The 15,406-nt window shown below is 41.7% G+C and overlaps 1 protein-coding gene across 5 annotated transcripts in view; it reads left to right on the top strand.

Annotated features, from left to right (window-relative positions):
* The window catches only part of hps5 (HPS5 biogenesis of lysosomal organelles complex 2 subunit 2), a 65,430-nt gene that overhangs the window by 34,449 nt on the left and 15,575 nt on the right, over positions 1-15,406 (top strand). For 4 of the 5 annotated variants that reach the window (XM_072272331.1, XM_072272327.1, XM_072272329.1 and 1 more), the window contains 7 exons: positions 1,385-1,456; positions 1,828-1,916; positions 2,480-2,658; positions 6,141-6,299; positions 7,929-8,085; positions 8,524-8,647; positions 15,042-15,191. In XM_072272331.1, the coding sequence (XP_072128432.1) occupies positions 1,385-1,456; positions 1,828-1,916; positions 2,480-2,658; positions 6,141-6,299; positions 7,929-8,085; positions 8,524-8,647; positions 15,042-15,191 (930 nt within the window). The remainder of the gene's footprint in view (positions 1-1,384; positions 1,457-1,827; positions 1,917-2,479; positions 2,659-6,140; positions 6,300-7,928; positions 8,086-8,523; positions 8,648-15,041; positions 15,192-15,406) is intronic. The other variant, XM_072272330.1, reaches the window with a different exon arrangement.

Genomic DNA, 15,406 nt, shown 5'->3' with positions numbered 1-15,406 from the left:
CCTGCCTTTCCAGTCCCTAATGAAGGAGTCTTGGCACGAAATGTCAACTGTTTATTCATTTCCATAGATCCTGCCTGATCTGCTGAGTTCCTACAGCATTTTGTGTGTGTTGCTCTGCTTTTCCCTATAGATCCTGTCTGACTTGTTTACCAGGCGTTCATTACTCTTGTACTGTCTAGCCATCTTGCCTTTGTTTCTGTTACAAGATTTATGGCACTTACTGGTCCAGCCCCTAACTCAGACGGTTCCTTGGGATTTTATTTATTGTATTGTGGATAAATTTGAGTTGCTTTTGTACAGAATGAAAATGCAAGCTGGAGGTCTTAATATAAAACAAAATCAAATTTGCTGATTACTTTTATCCTGACATTCCTGGCTCCCGATCTCACAAATCCCAACAGTTGAATAAAACCAAGTATTGTTTGGTTTCACTCAGCTGTTTACCTCAGGATGGTGCTGGTCTTGTAATATAAAATATTTCACACTGTTTTTCTATCTGTTCCCACTTCTAATCATTTAATTATTATTGCAATGATGAATTCAAAACTGACCTCAAGGGCCTTAGTGGGTCTGTGATATCTTTATATGCATTCTTCACGGTAATTTCAGTTACACTCTCAAGGTTGACTCTCACTTCGTGGGTAATTTTTCTGTGTAATGTGGCATCAGGTGCTGAATGAAATCTAAACATTTAACATTTGCTGAGCATTTCTTGGGCCGGCTGCTGATGTAGTGACATCAGCACTGGACTTCAGACTTGAGTTCAAACCCAGCCGGGCCCCAACCTGGGCAGCAGCAGTATTTGCATGAAGATAGGCCTGGCAACCTACTTCCATACCTTGCCATGAGGTCACAAAGAGTCAGACTTGACTTAACGACTGAACAACAATGGGCTCTTCCTAGCCACAGACACAGAGTATATTGCTTATGTTTGTGTTGAAAGTGATTTATACAGTCTGCTTCTTTCAGTTTTCCACCTGCCCTGAAATACATATTTGAAATAGATTCAACAGTAATGGACAATGTGAAGTGTGTGCACGGATGACAATAGTCAGTTTAGCTGTGATCAACGTAGATTCCTGAATATGGCCAACCAAAAATGGCTGACCCAACCCAAGCATTGGAGGTGCTTCAAAAACAATTTTGGTGAATCCCTAGAGGGGATGCTCTCTATATCAAAGTACGTGGGACTTGGTCTTGGCCTGAAACGTCGACTGTACCTCTTCCTAGAGATGCTGCACTTTGATGTGTGTTGCTTGAATTTCCAGCATCTGCAGAATTCCTGTTGTTTGTGTTGTTGTTTGGTGCTTTTTATGTTTTCTGTCCTTGTTATTTTTTTCTTTGCAGTTTGGTACATTCAAAAAGGTATTCCTTTCCTTTTCAGATCTGAGCTACAATACAAACAGACATCCTGTTCTCCGCAATCTATCTCTTTTCCCAGACTCTTGTGCTTGAGGTGAGTATTAGAGAATAGAATATTATTTATTTATTTGTGTATTGTGATACAGTACAGAATAGGCCTTTTCGGCCCTTAAGCCACGCTGCCCAAATTAATGTTAGCCTAATTACAGGACAAGTTACCATGACTAATTAACCTACTAGCCGGTATGTCTTTGGACGGTGGAGGAAACCGGGGCACCTGGAGGAAACCTACATAATCACGGGGAGAACATACAAGGTCCTTACAGGCAGCGGAGGGAAATGAACCTGTACTGTAGAGCGTTGTGCTCACAACTACGTTACTGTGTCACCCCAATGTAGCCAAGACCTGTCAATAGTTATTAGACAAACCTCAACAACTGGAGTTTCTTTTTTCCCCTCCAACAGTGAGAATTATGTTGTAAGCTGGACAGACCGGGGGATTTACGTTTTTATTCCACAGTGTGTTCAGGTGCTTATCTGGAGCGAGCTAAAAGGTACGATATTGTGTTTGGTTACCTGGCGCTTTCATTTAGTGTTCTGGTGCTTTCTTTTTGCAGCCCTTTAATGAATTGTTAGCATGCATCTTATCCTCTCCTTGTGTCTTGAGAGGTACCATTCACTTGTACAGGGAGACAACTACTAGCTCTGAGGATTCTTGAGACATGAGTTCAGGTTTTAATTGACTGCATTGATGGAAGGTAAAGCACTGGTCCCAGCTTTCCTTCTTTTAAGTACTGTTAGAGGATTGCCAGTGTAAGGTCCCTGGAAATTCTGGGTAAGATTTAAGTACTATTGACGACTGGGAGCTTCAGCTAACGGGACCCATGCATGCCTGCTAGATTATTTTGGGCATAGTGAGAGCTATGGGAAAATCAAGCATGTTTTGGCACTACACTATATGAAGGTTGTGGGCACATTGTCATATTCTCAGGAAACACAAGTGTACAAGTTAGCAGGCAGGGTGTAATCACTACTCCTAAAAACATTATTTTGGAAGGCTCAACAGTTTCCTGAGCTACAGTCTCCCTTTCATCTGTGATTTGTCTTCACTCTTAAGATGTTCAGAATGTGACCATCTTCAAAAACAAACTGTTGTGTCTCCACGGTGACGGGCGGATAACTCACCTATGCCTACTGTCAGCGGAGAGGTGTATTGAGCGTCTCCTTCGGCTGGACATCTGGACCCTGGCTGCACAAGTCTGCTGCCTCTTCCAGCATTCCATTATCCTGAGCAGGGTGAGTGTACGCTGTCAGATCACCAATCTTGGCCTCTTAAAGGTGTACAGAGACTTTCACATCAGTATCAGGACATCCCAATGGTCCCTCCAACGAATGAAGTGATTCCAAAGTTTGTTTATTGTTGCATGAAGCATATAACTCTCAGCCATCATAATATGATGAGTTATTTTTACGTTTATTGGGAGATATACAATATATTGCTTGGACACTGACTTGACTGGACGCCAAGTTTAACGTCAATTGAAAAATGGCAATTTTGACAGTAACACACTCCACAATATTACACTGTAGCAACAAAACCAGAAATATTGGAAGATCTTAGCCAGAAGAACATCATCCTTCTTCTAGAAATATGGCTTCCCCCTGCCATTGTGAATAATCACCCACATTTCCTCTATTTCAAAATGATTGTTCTCAACCCTTACCCCAGCCAGAATAAAGAGTTCCCTAGTACTTGCTTTCTCATTCAATGTACACTTCACATCGATGTTTGATGTGCTGTGTGTTCAGAGATGCTCCTCTGCACACCAGTATTGTAAAGCATGGTTATTTGAGTTAATGTCACCTTCCTGTCAGCTTGAGCTAGTCTGACCTCTTATCATCAAGGTGTTTTTGCCCACAGAGCTGCTATTCACTGAATATTTTTTGTTTATTGCACCGTTATCTGTAAATCTCCTGGCATGGAAATCACAGGAGATCAAAAGTTTCTGACGTACTCAAACCACCCTGTCTGGCACCAGAAATCATTCAATGGTCAAAATCATTTAGATCACATTTCTTCCTCATTCTGATATTTGTTCTGAATAACAACTAAACTACTTGACCATGTCTGCATGCTTTAATGCATTGTGTTGCTGCCACATGATTGGCTGATTAAATATTAGCATTAACGAACAGGTGTATCTAATAAAGTGGCCACTGAGTCTATAATCCTTCACTATTTCCGCCAGCTCCAACATGATCCCAACACCAGTATCACCCTCCTCTTCCCTTTGCTTTCTGCGTGTTCTGTGGATTCCTTGCGTCATAGCTCTTCCACCCCCATTCATGGGATCTTCCCTTGCAGTTAGAGCAGATGGAACATCTGTCCATTCACCCCTTCTCTTCCCTTCCTCCATTCCAGGGACCCAAATAGTCATTCCAGGTGAAGTAGCAATTCACTTACCTTTTCAATTTTGTCTGCTGTGTTCAGTGTTTGCAGTTTGATTTCCTCTACATTGGAGAAACCAAATGTAGATTGGGGAGATTCAAAGCTTTCAATAGGTACATTTAATGTCAGAGAAATGTATACAATATACATCCTGAAATGCTTTTTCTTTGAAACCATCTGCGAAAACAGAGGAGTGCCCCCAAACAATGAACGACAGTTAAATGTTAAAACCCCAAAGCCTCCCCCAGCTCCCCCCACCCACACATAAGCAGCAGCAAAGCAACAATCCACCCTCCCCCACCAGCAAAAAAAAAGCATCGGCGCCCACCGCCAAGTACTCGTGTGCAGCAAAGCATCAGCAAAGACACAGACTTGCAGTACCCCAAAGACTACTCGTTCACCCAATATTCAACATACCACAGGCTCTCTCTCTCTCTCTCCCTAGTAAGGGAGAAAGAAGTGTCTCTGTTTCACAGCGAGAGGGGAGACATAACAAACAACTCGCTGATCAACGATGTTAAAAGTCCATTGCGTCGCTTTTTACGAGCTCTGTGCCTAAAGAACTCGGGTCCCTGGGCACACAGCCAGAGTTCTTCCGTCTCCCATGACACACCAATTTCCTGCAGAAACACTGGCCTTTGGTCCACCCGTCTCCAGAGCCACAAGATCCTGGAATGCTGAAGGCAAGCTGACCACCTTTGCGCTCACTTCCACTCTAACCTCTCAGTGGCATCCTGCACTATTACAAAAATGTAAGCTCAAATTTTCTTTCATCTTTTTAAAAAAGAGTCTGGCACATGTAGCCTGTAGTGCTCAATATTGCATTCTCCAGATAAAACTTAATCTTTCTGTTTACATCTGGACTTGTCATTTGTACATGCCATTACTCTCCCCGTTTTCATTTGTGTGTTTGATGTACTCCAGTCGGACAGAGCTCTTGACGTTACCCAGACCTCTCAACATCACCAACAAGCCACCACATCACCCAGACGTCACCAAATCTGCAACACACTACACAAGCGTAGGATCTTACCTGTCTGTTCAGTGGCTGTCCATCAGTGCATCTGACTGCTGACATCCCCTTTGTTCCACTATTATGGTGAGCCAAAATAACCAACACCTGATGGTCAGCTGACAACCAATCCCAGGCTGAATTTCACTAATTGGCCGTTGTTCCCATCAATGTCTTGAATGTTCTTGAGTAATCCATTGAAATAGTTGTGCTTTGTGATTTTTGTAGTTGCATGGTTTTACTGAATAAAGCTTGATTTCACGTTTCGGCTTAGTTCTGTCTCCTGGCTTTGAGTCTCATCAGTAGTTATAGATGAGCAAACACAATGTCCACCGGTTGCTTTCTTTCACATTTATTACTGAGACTGTTGTTTTCTCTCTTTCTCAGTACTGTACAGTTAAACGGTCTTGGATCTGAAATGTTAACCTGTTCCCCTTTCCATAGATCCTGCCTGACCGTCTGAATTTTCCAGCATTTTGTTCCAGATTCCAGCATCCATCGGTTTATTTGTTTTACTAAACTGCAGCGACGTTGCAGTCTCTGAATTGAGATCAAATCCACAACTTTCTGATTTAAGTGAGAGTTTTATCAATGAGAAATGTAAAAGTCTTTGAAATATTGCCAGATTGATGTGTTGTTGAGGATTACTTACCATATACAAGATTTGTTTTTCGGAGCTCCAGTGATTTCTGTTCTAATGTGGGAGTTTTGTATTAGCCGCTTCCTGTGTGAACATTGCAGGTCCCTCCACTTTACTCCATTTTGGAGTTACCTTACCTCCCAGAGAACTGTTAAAATAGTAGCCCTTGTAATTACATCACCACTCCCCATCCACATCCGATGCTTCATCCTGCAATTCCTCACCCAAACTCCCACACTCTGCCTTGCCATTTAACACTGGCTTCATTTCATACATCAGCATTTCCCATCAGTGTATTCCAATTCTGGAAGTATTCATGAGAATTCCTTAGACTTATGACTTGATAAGAAAAGGCATTTAATCTCTTCCAAGTTTCAAGTGGGTGACATCTTGATGTGAAATTATAAATCAAGTTCTAAATTTCACCCATGAGACGAGATATCCTCATGGCATCTATTTTACAAAGCTCACTCAGAATCCAGAATCCAAAGCAGGAAGGAACGTGTAATGTATGTAAAGTGAGCATGTGCTCGCAGTTACGTGGATAGAATTACTTTGAAAGTTAAACAAGAAATAGACCCAGCAGGGAAAGTGAATAAAAAGTGGAGATCCTGTTTTAAGTACGAGCCATTTCACCTTGTGCCAATTGACCTTATTGTTGGTGTTTGTTTCCTCAGACCCGTAAACTGTTGCCCGTGGATAGATTAGAACATCTGAAGACACAGCTGGATTCAGCCACCCAGAGCCACATTATTGCCCGCTTAGAGGAGATCTTGCTAAAGCTGGAGCCCTTTGACTCAGCCTGTAGCAGTCGTAGGAGCAGCTTTTCTTCTCACGTATGTTCTTTGTGATGATCATGATCTTGCATACGAGCAAAATGTTCGTGCAGGTTGTCTGTTGAGGTTGTGGGCGCTAGGTTCCATGAGCTGGAGTGACAGTGGTGTGGCTCCACACAGAAAGGAATGGACCATGTTAATCTTGATGCTCTTTTTAACAAAATTTCATTTTTAGAATTGGCTTAACAGGTAAATGAACACCCAACTTGTTACTAGGTTAATAATTTTTTTGAGAGATTGTCCTCTCTCCAGAACAATTGATGTTAATAACTTAGCTGCCTGCTGGCATTGGAAAGTAGCCTTTCCAAGAGATGTTAGCACTAAACTCATTGTCTGTGTTTGCCATGCAGAATGATTGATGGAATGATGCATTAGTGCCCAAGGAATTCGCGTGCACCAAAGGTACAGCACAAGAAGAGGCCACTTGGCCCACAGTGTTGTGCTGAATCAGCTAAAAAGCAAATCAAAAGCACCCAAACACTAATTCCTCCTACCTACACCGTGTCTATATTCCTCCATATTCCTTAAATCCATGAGCCTATTCAAACATTTCTTAAAACACTTCTAATGTATTTGCCTCTACCACCTGACCAGGCAATACATTCCAGGCATCCACACTCTGAGTTTTAAAAAATCCCCCTTGAACCTACCCCCTCTCACCTTCAATGCATGCCCTCTGATATTAGACATTTCAACCCTGGGAAACAGATACTCTCTGTCCACTCTATCTGTGCCTCTCATACTCTTGTACACTTCTATCTGATCTCCCCTCAGCCTCCGCCACTCCAGAGAAAACAACCCAAGTTTATCCAGTTTCTCATGATAGCACGTGCCCTCGAAACAAGCATCCTGGTAAACCTCTTCTGCACCCTCTCCAAAGCCTCAACATCCTTCCTGTAGTGGGGTGACCAGAACTGTATGTAATACTCCAGATGTGGCCTAAACAGAGTTTTATAAAGTTGCAACATAACCTCCTGACTTTTGAACTCAGTGCCTCAGCTAATAAAGGCAAGCATTCTGTGAGCCTTCTTAACCACCTTATCAACCTGTGTAGCCAGTTTCATGGAGCTATGAACTTGGACCCCAAGGGCTCTCTGCTAACCAGCACTGTTAGGGGTCTTGCCCTTAACAGTGTACTGTCTCCTTGCATCTGCCCTACCAAGGTGCAATACCTCACACTTAGCTGGGTTAAGCTCCACCTGCCATTTCTCAGCTGATATCTGCAACTGTTCTCTATCATGCTGTATTGTTTGCCAGTCTTCTGCACTATCCTCAACTCTACCAATCATGATATCATCTGTAAATTTATTAACCCACCCATCTACAGCAGGGTGCAAATGTTTTTCTCTCTGTCAGCTTCACCGTACCCCTCCGACAGATCTCTGTCTTCCTGCCACTGTCCACTATTTCTGCTTGCTGCTGGATGCCATGAATTTGTCAGTTGCCTCTCCCTGTATAATGTTGCAGGGCGTTTGGTGCAGAAAGAGAACATGTTCTCCAAATGTTGATGTGAGCTTTTTGATGCAACATCATCATCACTTGTGGGCTACTTTCTCCAGCAAAGGCTTTGCCCCAGAGCTTCACCATTAACTTCTCAGATTTTTAGTTTTGATTTCCTCTTTCTCTCAGGAAAGTTTTAATGTCTTGGATTCTGGTATTTATCGTGTGATTAGTCGTCGAGGCAGTCAGTCTGATGAAGACTCCAGTTCATTGCACAGCCACCTGTCTGAAGAGGAGAGGCTGAAGGAATTTGCTTTGGGACAGGAGGAGGAGCAAGGAGAGCAGGGTAAGGATGGATGTTGCACCAGGAAGGGGGATTAAAATGCAACTAAATCTGTGCCTTGCAGGATTTCTGCTCAATTTGCTTCAGTGCCATCAGTGTAATTGAGAAATTTTCCACAGACTGTCAGATACTTGGTCATTTCAGCAGAAGAGTACACTGCAATGAATTATTGACACCAATTCCATCTTAACAATACAGTACATATTTAGGACAGAATATGTTATGTTTTGTGTTGGATTCTCTACTAAAGGTGGGTTCTTGGTGGGGAACTGTCCTCACATTAATTCATTTAGGTTATAGACCTGCATAAAGCAACACAAAGGATGCACAAAGGTGCCCTTTCAAAAGATAGCAAAATAAATTTCTGCAGACTGCCCTGGTAGAAGGTGTTCATTCTCTGTTCTGTTGCCCATTGATGTTCTTTTTGTTTCCATTTGTCAGACAATGTGTCCCATTCTTTCCTGAACATTGACGGTGATCGGAGCGAGACACTGATTCCATTTCATCTTCCATTGTCATTCCGTTCCACAGCATCACGAGTCACTTTACAGGCTGTGAAGGAAAGGTAACCTCAGTGATTATTATGGAATCCATAGCAGTGCAGATGTTAACTTGAGACAAATATATATATATGCAAACATGCAAAGGTCTTAGGCACACATATATAGTTATGGTGCCTAAGACTTTTGCACAATACTGTAGTAATTTCATGTATTGCACTGTACTGCTGCCGCAAAAAAAATAATGGTATGTGAGTGATGAAAAACCTGATTCTGATATGGGTCTCTATTGTGGACTGAGAGTAGGAAGGGGACATGGAGAGGGGAATCATAGTTGGGAACGAGGGGAAGGAGCCAGAAGCTCCAGAGAAGCATTCTGTAATGAACAATAAATCAATTATTTGGAATCATATGACCTTGCCTGGTCTCAATGCTAGATGTGTCTGCACCCACACCAATACCCCCCCCCCCGCCCAAACTCCTGGCACTCCTCTGCCATCTGTCCCACACCCTTTCCATGGTGCTCCAATCTCGTCATTCCCAACATCCTTTGCTTTTGCCAGACTTACAGACTTGCTCTCTGCTCCACATTGACCAATACAGTAAGTACTGTGCAAAAGTGCAAAAGTCTTATATATATATAAAAATCATGGGACCATGGTTTCTTGGGATTGAATCTGAATTTGTTCCCATTGAGGTGGGTGGTTTGCAGTTTAGGGTATTTTGTTTTAGTGTGACTGAACTAGCAAGAGAAAACTTAAGCTAGTGACTACCACTGTGAAGGATGTGATTTTGTTTAATTACAACATTGCCCTGTACAGTAAATTCTCCTGGTCAGATGGTCCAATTGCATTCACTGCCTCGTTTCACGTCAGAAGAATAAATAAAGTTCATTGGTGCCTGTGGAACTTTTCTCCAGAAGAAGAGGGGGAAACAATGTCATAATTTGTATTCACAGCATTTCATTTGTATTTCATATTTATTACTTTACATTTTAAATTATTTATATTTTTTAAATATTCCATGGACCAGATTCTATTAGGTTGCATGCTTCCCTTTAGAGAATATAACTGTTTGTTCCTTTTATTTTGTAGATATGACACTTTTTGTTGGGTTCTCATAATCTTCTTGGTTTGGGCCAAGGGTAGGGTATACTGGGACACTGCCTATTTTAATCCACAAGATCATAGTTACAAAATCCTGCAAATTGACCAGATAGATGTTGTTCATTCTCTGTGCAATTGTTGTCCTTTGATCTTCTGTTTGGTCAGTGCCTGACAGGAGATAGACAAGGGAGAGTAGGTAAGTGAATGAGGTGTATCAGGAATTTTGAAAGGCCTAGTACGTTGACTTATGTTGCAAAAGGTTTGGTGACGTGATGAACTAAGTCTTGCTACATTTATACATAGGTTTGATAAGACCAGATCTGGAGTATTGTGTGCTACTTTGATCTCCCTACACAAGAAAGGATATTGAGGGAGCATAATGAAGGTTTGTCAGATTAATGTGAGGCATGGCAGGACACTTGTGTGAGGAGAGATTGTGTTGACTAGCCTGTACTTTCTAGGGTTGGGAAGAATGAGTGGATCTCATTGAACTGTGCAAAATTCTGACAGAGCTAGGTGACTGATGCAAGAGGTGATATTTTCCTTGTTGAGGTGGGGTCTTGAATGAGGGTTCGTAGTCTCAGGATATTGGATAATATATTTAGGTCTGAGAAAAGAAGTTTCTTCTCCCAGAGATGGTGAACTTGTAAAATTCTGTATCTACTAAAGGAGATGGAGGCCAAATCAAAGAATTTTATCTTTAGAAGATGTATTTCTAGAATCAAAAGGCATCACAGGAGGTGGGGAGTTGATGGGAACATAATATTAATATAGTCAATCAGCCACAATTGTACTGAGTAGTTGAGCATCTCAAAGGGCCAAATGACTCACTCCTGAACCTGTTTTTTCTTCCTTTATTTCCACCATATTCCCATGCTGAAACCAAATGATTTCTGCATGTAATACTTTGTGTCTTCCATTGGATGAAAAATACTTGGAGAGACTTTGAGAGATGGACATGTTAATTGACTGGAGACGTAAACCCAGAACAATATCTTTAGTCATGCTGACAGAAGGTTGAGGGTGCTTCTTGAACACAGTAATTGCACAATAGTTAATTTAGCTGATGTGCATTCTTATTCCATCAGGGCAGCTGCTGAATTTAAATTCAGTTAAATTTAGAACTGGATAATATAACTGCCACATAACCAGGCAACTACTACATGTTAATGTAACTGAAAAGACCTGCCATCTTTACCAGGTGTGTCTTGCATGTAACACCAGATCCACAAACTGTTAACCGCCCTCTGAAATGACCTGGCAAGCCTCTAGATTATATTACAACCACATTATTTCAAAAAAAATAAGAAGAGTATGATGCCAGCTAGAATATGTGGCATCACCCTAGGCACAAAGTTGCTCCCAACCAGTTGATTGTGCAGTCTTCTTCATGAAGATTTGAGAGCTAGTGTCTAAGTTGGGACAAACGTCTCAGAGGCAGGTGGTCTAACAAGCATGTTATACTCTTCCTCCTGAGTATGATCTGCTTGTTGTTCCTTTCCGCTCCTTGTGGCGCATCGGGTGGAAAACTTGCCATTTCTTTGGCATTTGTCTATCTTTTATGAGGCCGAGTTGCTAGCTTGATGCTCAACCCAGCACAGATGGAAAGCAAGCAAGGAGCCACCTGGACTCGAACCCGGGACCACTTGCCTTGAAGTCTGGTGCAGATGCCATTACACCACCGGCCGGCCAAAGAGTATGGTCCAGTGAATCAGGCTCATCAGTGTGATGCTCAGGCAGGAGAAAGGAGCCCTGGGGGTTGTATGGCATTGAGTTAAAAATTGGCAAGCAAACTCCTTATGGTTATTGCTTACCATCTTCCCTAATCCAACGAATTATACTTGGAAGAAGTGCAGAAAGTAGCAAAGGCATGCAATGTATTGTGATTGGAGGTCTTCAGTGTCCATCTCCAAGAATAATTTGGTAGCAGCACCACTGTTTGAATCTGGAAGGATATTGCTGGCACACTGGCTCTGTGACATGAGAGCTAAAGCTGCCTCATTTGCAGAAGATAGAGAGATCAATATTCGTGCCATCAGGTTGGAGGCTACCCAGCTGGAATATGATGTGGAGCTCCTTCAAGATGAATGGCCTCATCTTGGTAGCAGGGGAGGCCATGGACTGACAGAATGGGAAAGAGGATTGGAATTAAAATGGTTGGTCACTGGGAAATTCTGCTTGTTGCAGATTGTGCAAAACTGCTCAACAGAGCACAATTTATGTCAGATCACACCGATGCAGAGGAGGCCACACCAGGAGCATTAGATACAGAAGATGACCCCAACCAGCTCACAGGTGAAGTATTGCTTCACCTGGAAGAACTGTTTGGGGCCCAGAATGTAGGTGAGGGAGATCAAGGGAGGGTGTAATGGACAAGGGAATCATGGAGTGTGCAATCCCTGTGGAAAGCAGAGAGTAGGGGTTAGTTAAAGATGTTTTGATGACAGGATCCAGTTGAAGGTGGCGGAAGTTGTGAAGAGTGATGTTCAACTGAGATTTGCCAGCTCAAACCTGGGCATCCACAAGGTGCTCTGAATTGTCAGCTACATCACAAAAATCAACAGCAGGTTTTCAGTCTCCACCTGCGATACTGTGTTTTGATCAAAAGGTTACAGTACACTGTATTTGTATTTTACCTTTTTTAAGTTTTTATATAAGGTATAAAAACAATCAGCTTTGGAGACTTGCTCTGGTGCTAGATTTTCATCAGTAACGATCTTTGTAAACTTATCGATGCTTCATGATCAATAGACTTTTTATCTTTAAAATTTTTAGACTCTTTTTAAAAAATAATACCATACTTTTACTTAAATTTCTGCAACCAATCTGCTGAATATTCACAATTACCTTCAATTTTCAGTTCGTTGTGATAGATCTTTGCTTATTTCATGATCAGCATACTGTTAAGCGGCATATGTTCAATCCGACACTGATAAATGCATTCTTTCACTATATGATTGAGATCTTCATTTCTCTCTTGTGCAGCAATTTTCTATTTTTCATTAACTTCTGTTGATTACATATGTGCGGTGGCTTCTCAGCACTGTCTGTTACGTGCAGAGACTTGGGCATCACCTGCCAATCTTACCGATGCCTCGAGGAATTTTCCATTTGTGATGTCATGTCAGCGCTTAAAAAAATTTTTGGATTTTAGAGCTTTTCAGAGTTTGGAATTGTGGATAAAGGTACTCAGTCTGTATTAGTGACAAATGAATGGTCTGATCTCTGTAAAATTGATTTGTTCACAAACAGAACAAATTAAACCAGCTGATTACAGTTTAATTTGTCTTCTTCAAATCATTATCAACGTGTTGAAAGGTGCCATTGACAGTACTTTCCCTCCATTTCTTTGCTAATAATTTTATCAAGGATAAGTTTGGGTTTCACCTGGACCACTTGGCTTTAAGACTTCATCACCGCTTCGGTCCAAATACAGTTTCAGAGCAAAGTTGAGATAAGAGTAATTGCTCTTGACATCAAAGTAGCGTTTGACTGTAGTCAGTAGGTAGTATCCTGCTAAAACTCAAATCAATCAAAGAGGAAACACTTAAATGGTTGTAGCATACATTGCACAGAGGAAGATAGCTATGGTTATTGAAATGCAATCATGCTAGCCCCAGGAAATCAGTGCAGGAGTTCCTTAGGGATAATTTCTTCATCAAGTCACTGATGATTGCAGAATATTAGATTCCATTAACGATGCTTCGGCAAATATAGCAGCCTAAGCCTGTATGCAGGAAAGACAATCAATACTCGTGCACATGCTGATAATTAGCAAGTGATATTTGCACCATAAAGTTCTGGGGAATGACCTGTTCCAACAAGAGAATGTAGTTATCTACCCTTAACATTCAGTGGAATTGCCATCACCAAATCCCCTACCATCAACTTTCAGAGAGACACAATGACAAGAATATCAAATGAGGCTAGCTGTTGAGCTGTATGACATCGCAAAGTCTGGAGAATCTACAAGGTAGAAACCAGGAGTGTTATGGAACTTTCTCCAGAGGCTTTGATGAACACAGCCCTAACAGCATTCAAGAAGCACAGAGCCATCCAGAACAAACCAGCCTACTTGTTTGACATTCCATCCGCCATCCACAACAAAATGAATCTCAGGGTTGTATATGGTGACATATACATACTTTAATAATACATTTACCTTGAACTTTGAATTTTAAACTTTAAGCATTCATTCCCTCCATACTTTGGATATACCATCTGTGGAGTTCAATGCAATGGCTCACCAAATCTACTTTGACAAAGCCTTTCAATTTGAAACAGTCCTTCCATCGTGCAAGATGGAAGACATATGAACTCTTACTTTAATATCAAGGGTGCTGACATAACAGAACATAAACATTGGTGGTTGCCCTGCAAGCCACATGGCATCCTGACTCAGAGATACATCACTGTTCCTTCGTCATCACTGGACTTAACTCCTGGAACTCCCTACCCAATGGTCTGGTGAGAGTTCCTTCACTAGAAGTGCTGCAGCCACTCGAGAAGGTAGTTCACCATAACCTTGTTGGTTATTGGGGATGGGGCAGTGAACATCAACAATGCTTGCTGGGCCGGCTGGTGGCACAATGACCTCGGTGCCAGACCCGGGAGCAGAGGTTCCCAGGTTCGAAACCAGTCGGGTCCGCTCCCGAGTACGCTTTCCATCCGTGCTGGGTTGAGTGTCAAGATCACAACTCAACTCGTAAAATAAAAAAAGGGAAAATACTGTGAAAATATCTGTGTGAGGAGTGGCGCGCCACACAGTCTCTCTCTCTCTCTCTCGTAAAAAGCCACGAAAAAGACATCATCAGTGACACACATGCACACGCACACAATGCCTGCGAATTGAAAAATAATTTCTAAAAACAGTCAAGGTTGAGAACCATAAATTGTAACTCAAATGGTAGGGGTTGTTTCTTTACTGCAAGTGTGATAACAGTTTTCCAAAAAGGGTTGTGGGTCATAGAAAGGAAATATTTGATGTTGGATCAGGTTGAGACTAGTTCTTTCTTCACTTGAATCCATATACTGATTTTATTTATGAAAGCTCCCACATTGTGCTTCCTGTCAAAGTACAAGCTCTTCTACTTTTCCGATAGGCTGCTCTGTGCGTTATTAAATATTGGAACGTGAGACTTTGTGTCTGCAGGGAATGTGAACGTTTTCCTGTTGGAATAGGTCATTAGTGTAGGCAACCATTTTCATTGGATGCTCACCTTATATGCCTATTGAGGAGCATTCTTTGTTGACGGGCTGGGGAGTAAATGCCTCAAATCTTATGAAATCATCTACATCCCTACAGAAACGGTGCCTTTTATGTTTGCATCTCAAACTCTGATTTGTTTTACAGTGTGACCAGTTTTGTCAGAAAAACAAAAGAAACAATTGGCACACTTCATCCCAATTCTGACTACCGATTCAAACCAGAAATGAAAACTATCGATCCACAGTGTGAGAATCAGCTTACTACAGTAGCTAATTCACCTTACCTTGAGCACAAGTAAGAAAATATAATTTTTTCATGAACGATTCATCATATCTCCTCATGTAATTGAAGCAAAAAATTGCTAATGTTCGAAATCCAAAACTTAAACAGGAAGCCTTGGAAATAACCAGAAGGTCAAACAGCATTTATTGGGAGAAGAAAAAAAAGTGTCAGTATAGGTGTTTCAGATTTAGAACCTGGAAAAATTTTTTAAGAACTAGTATATTCTA

This window comes from Mobula birostris, chromosome 11, assembly GCF_030028105.1.
Source record: "Mobula birostris isolate sMobBir1 chromosome 11, sMobBir1.hap1, whole genome shotgun sequence".
In the NCBI taxonomy this organism is placed as follows: Eukaryota; Metazoa; Chordata; class Chondrichthyes; order Myliobatiformes; family Myliobatidae; genus Mobula; species Mobula birostris.
This window is presented reverse-complemented; position numbering and strand designations above follow the sequence as displayed.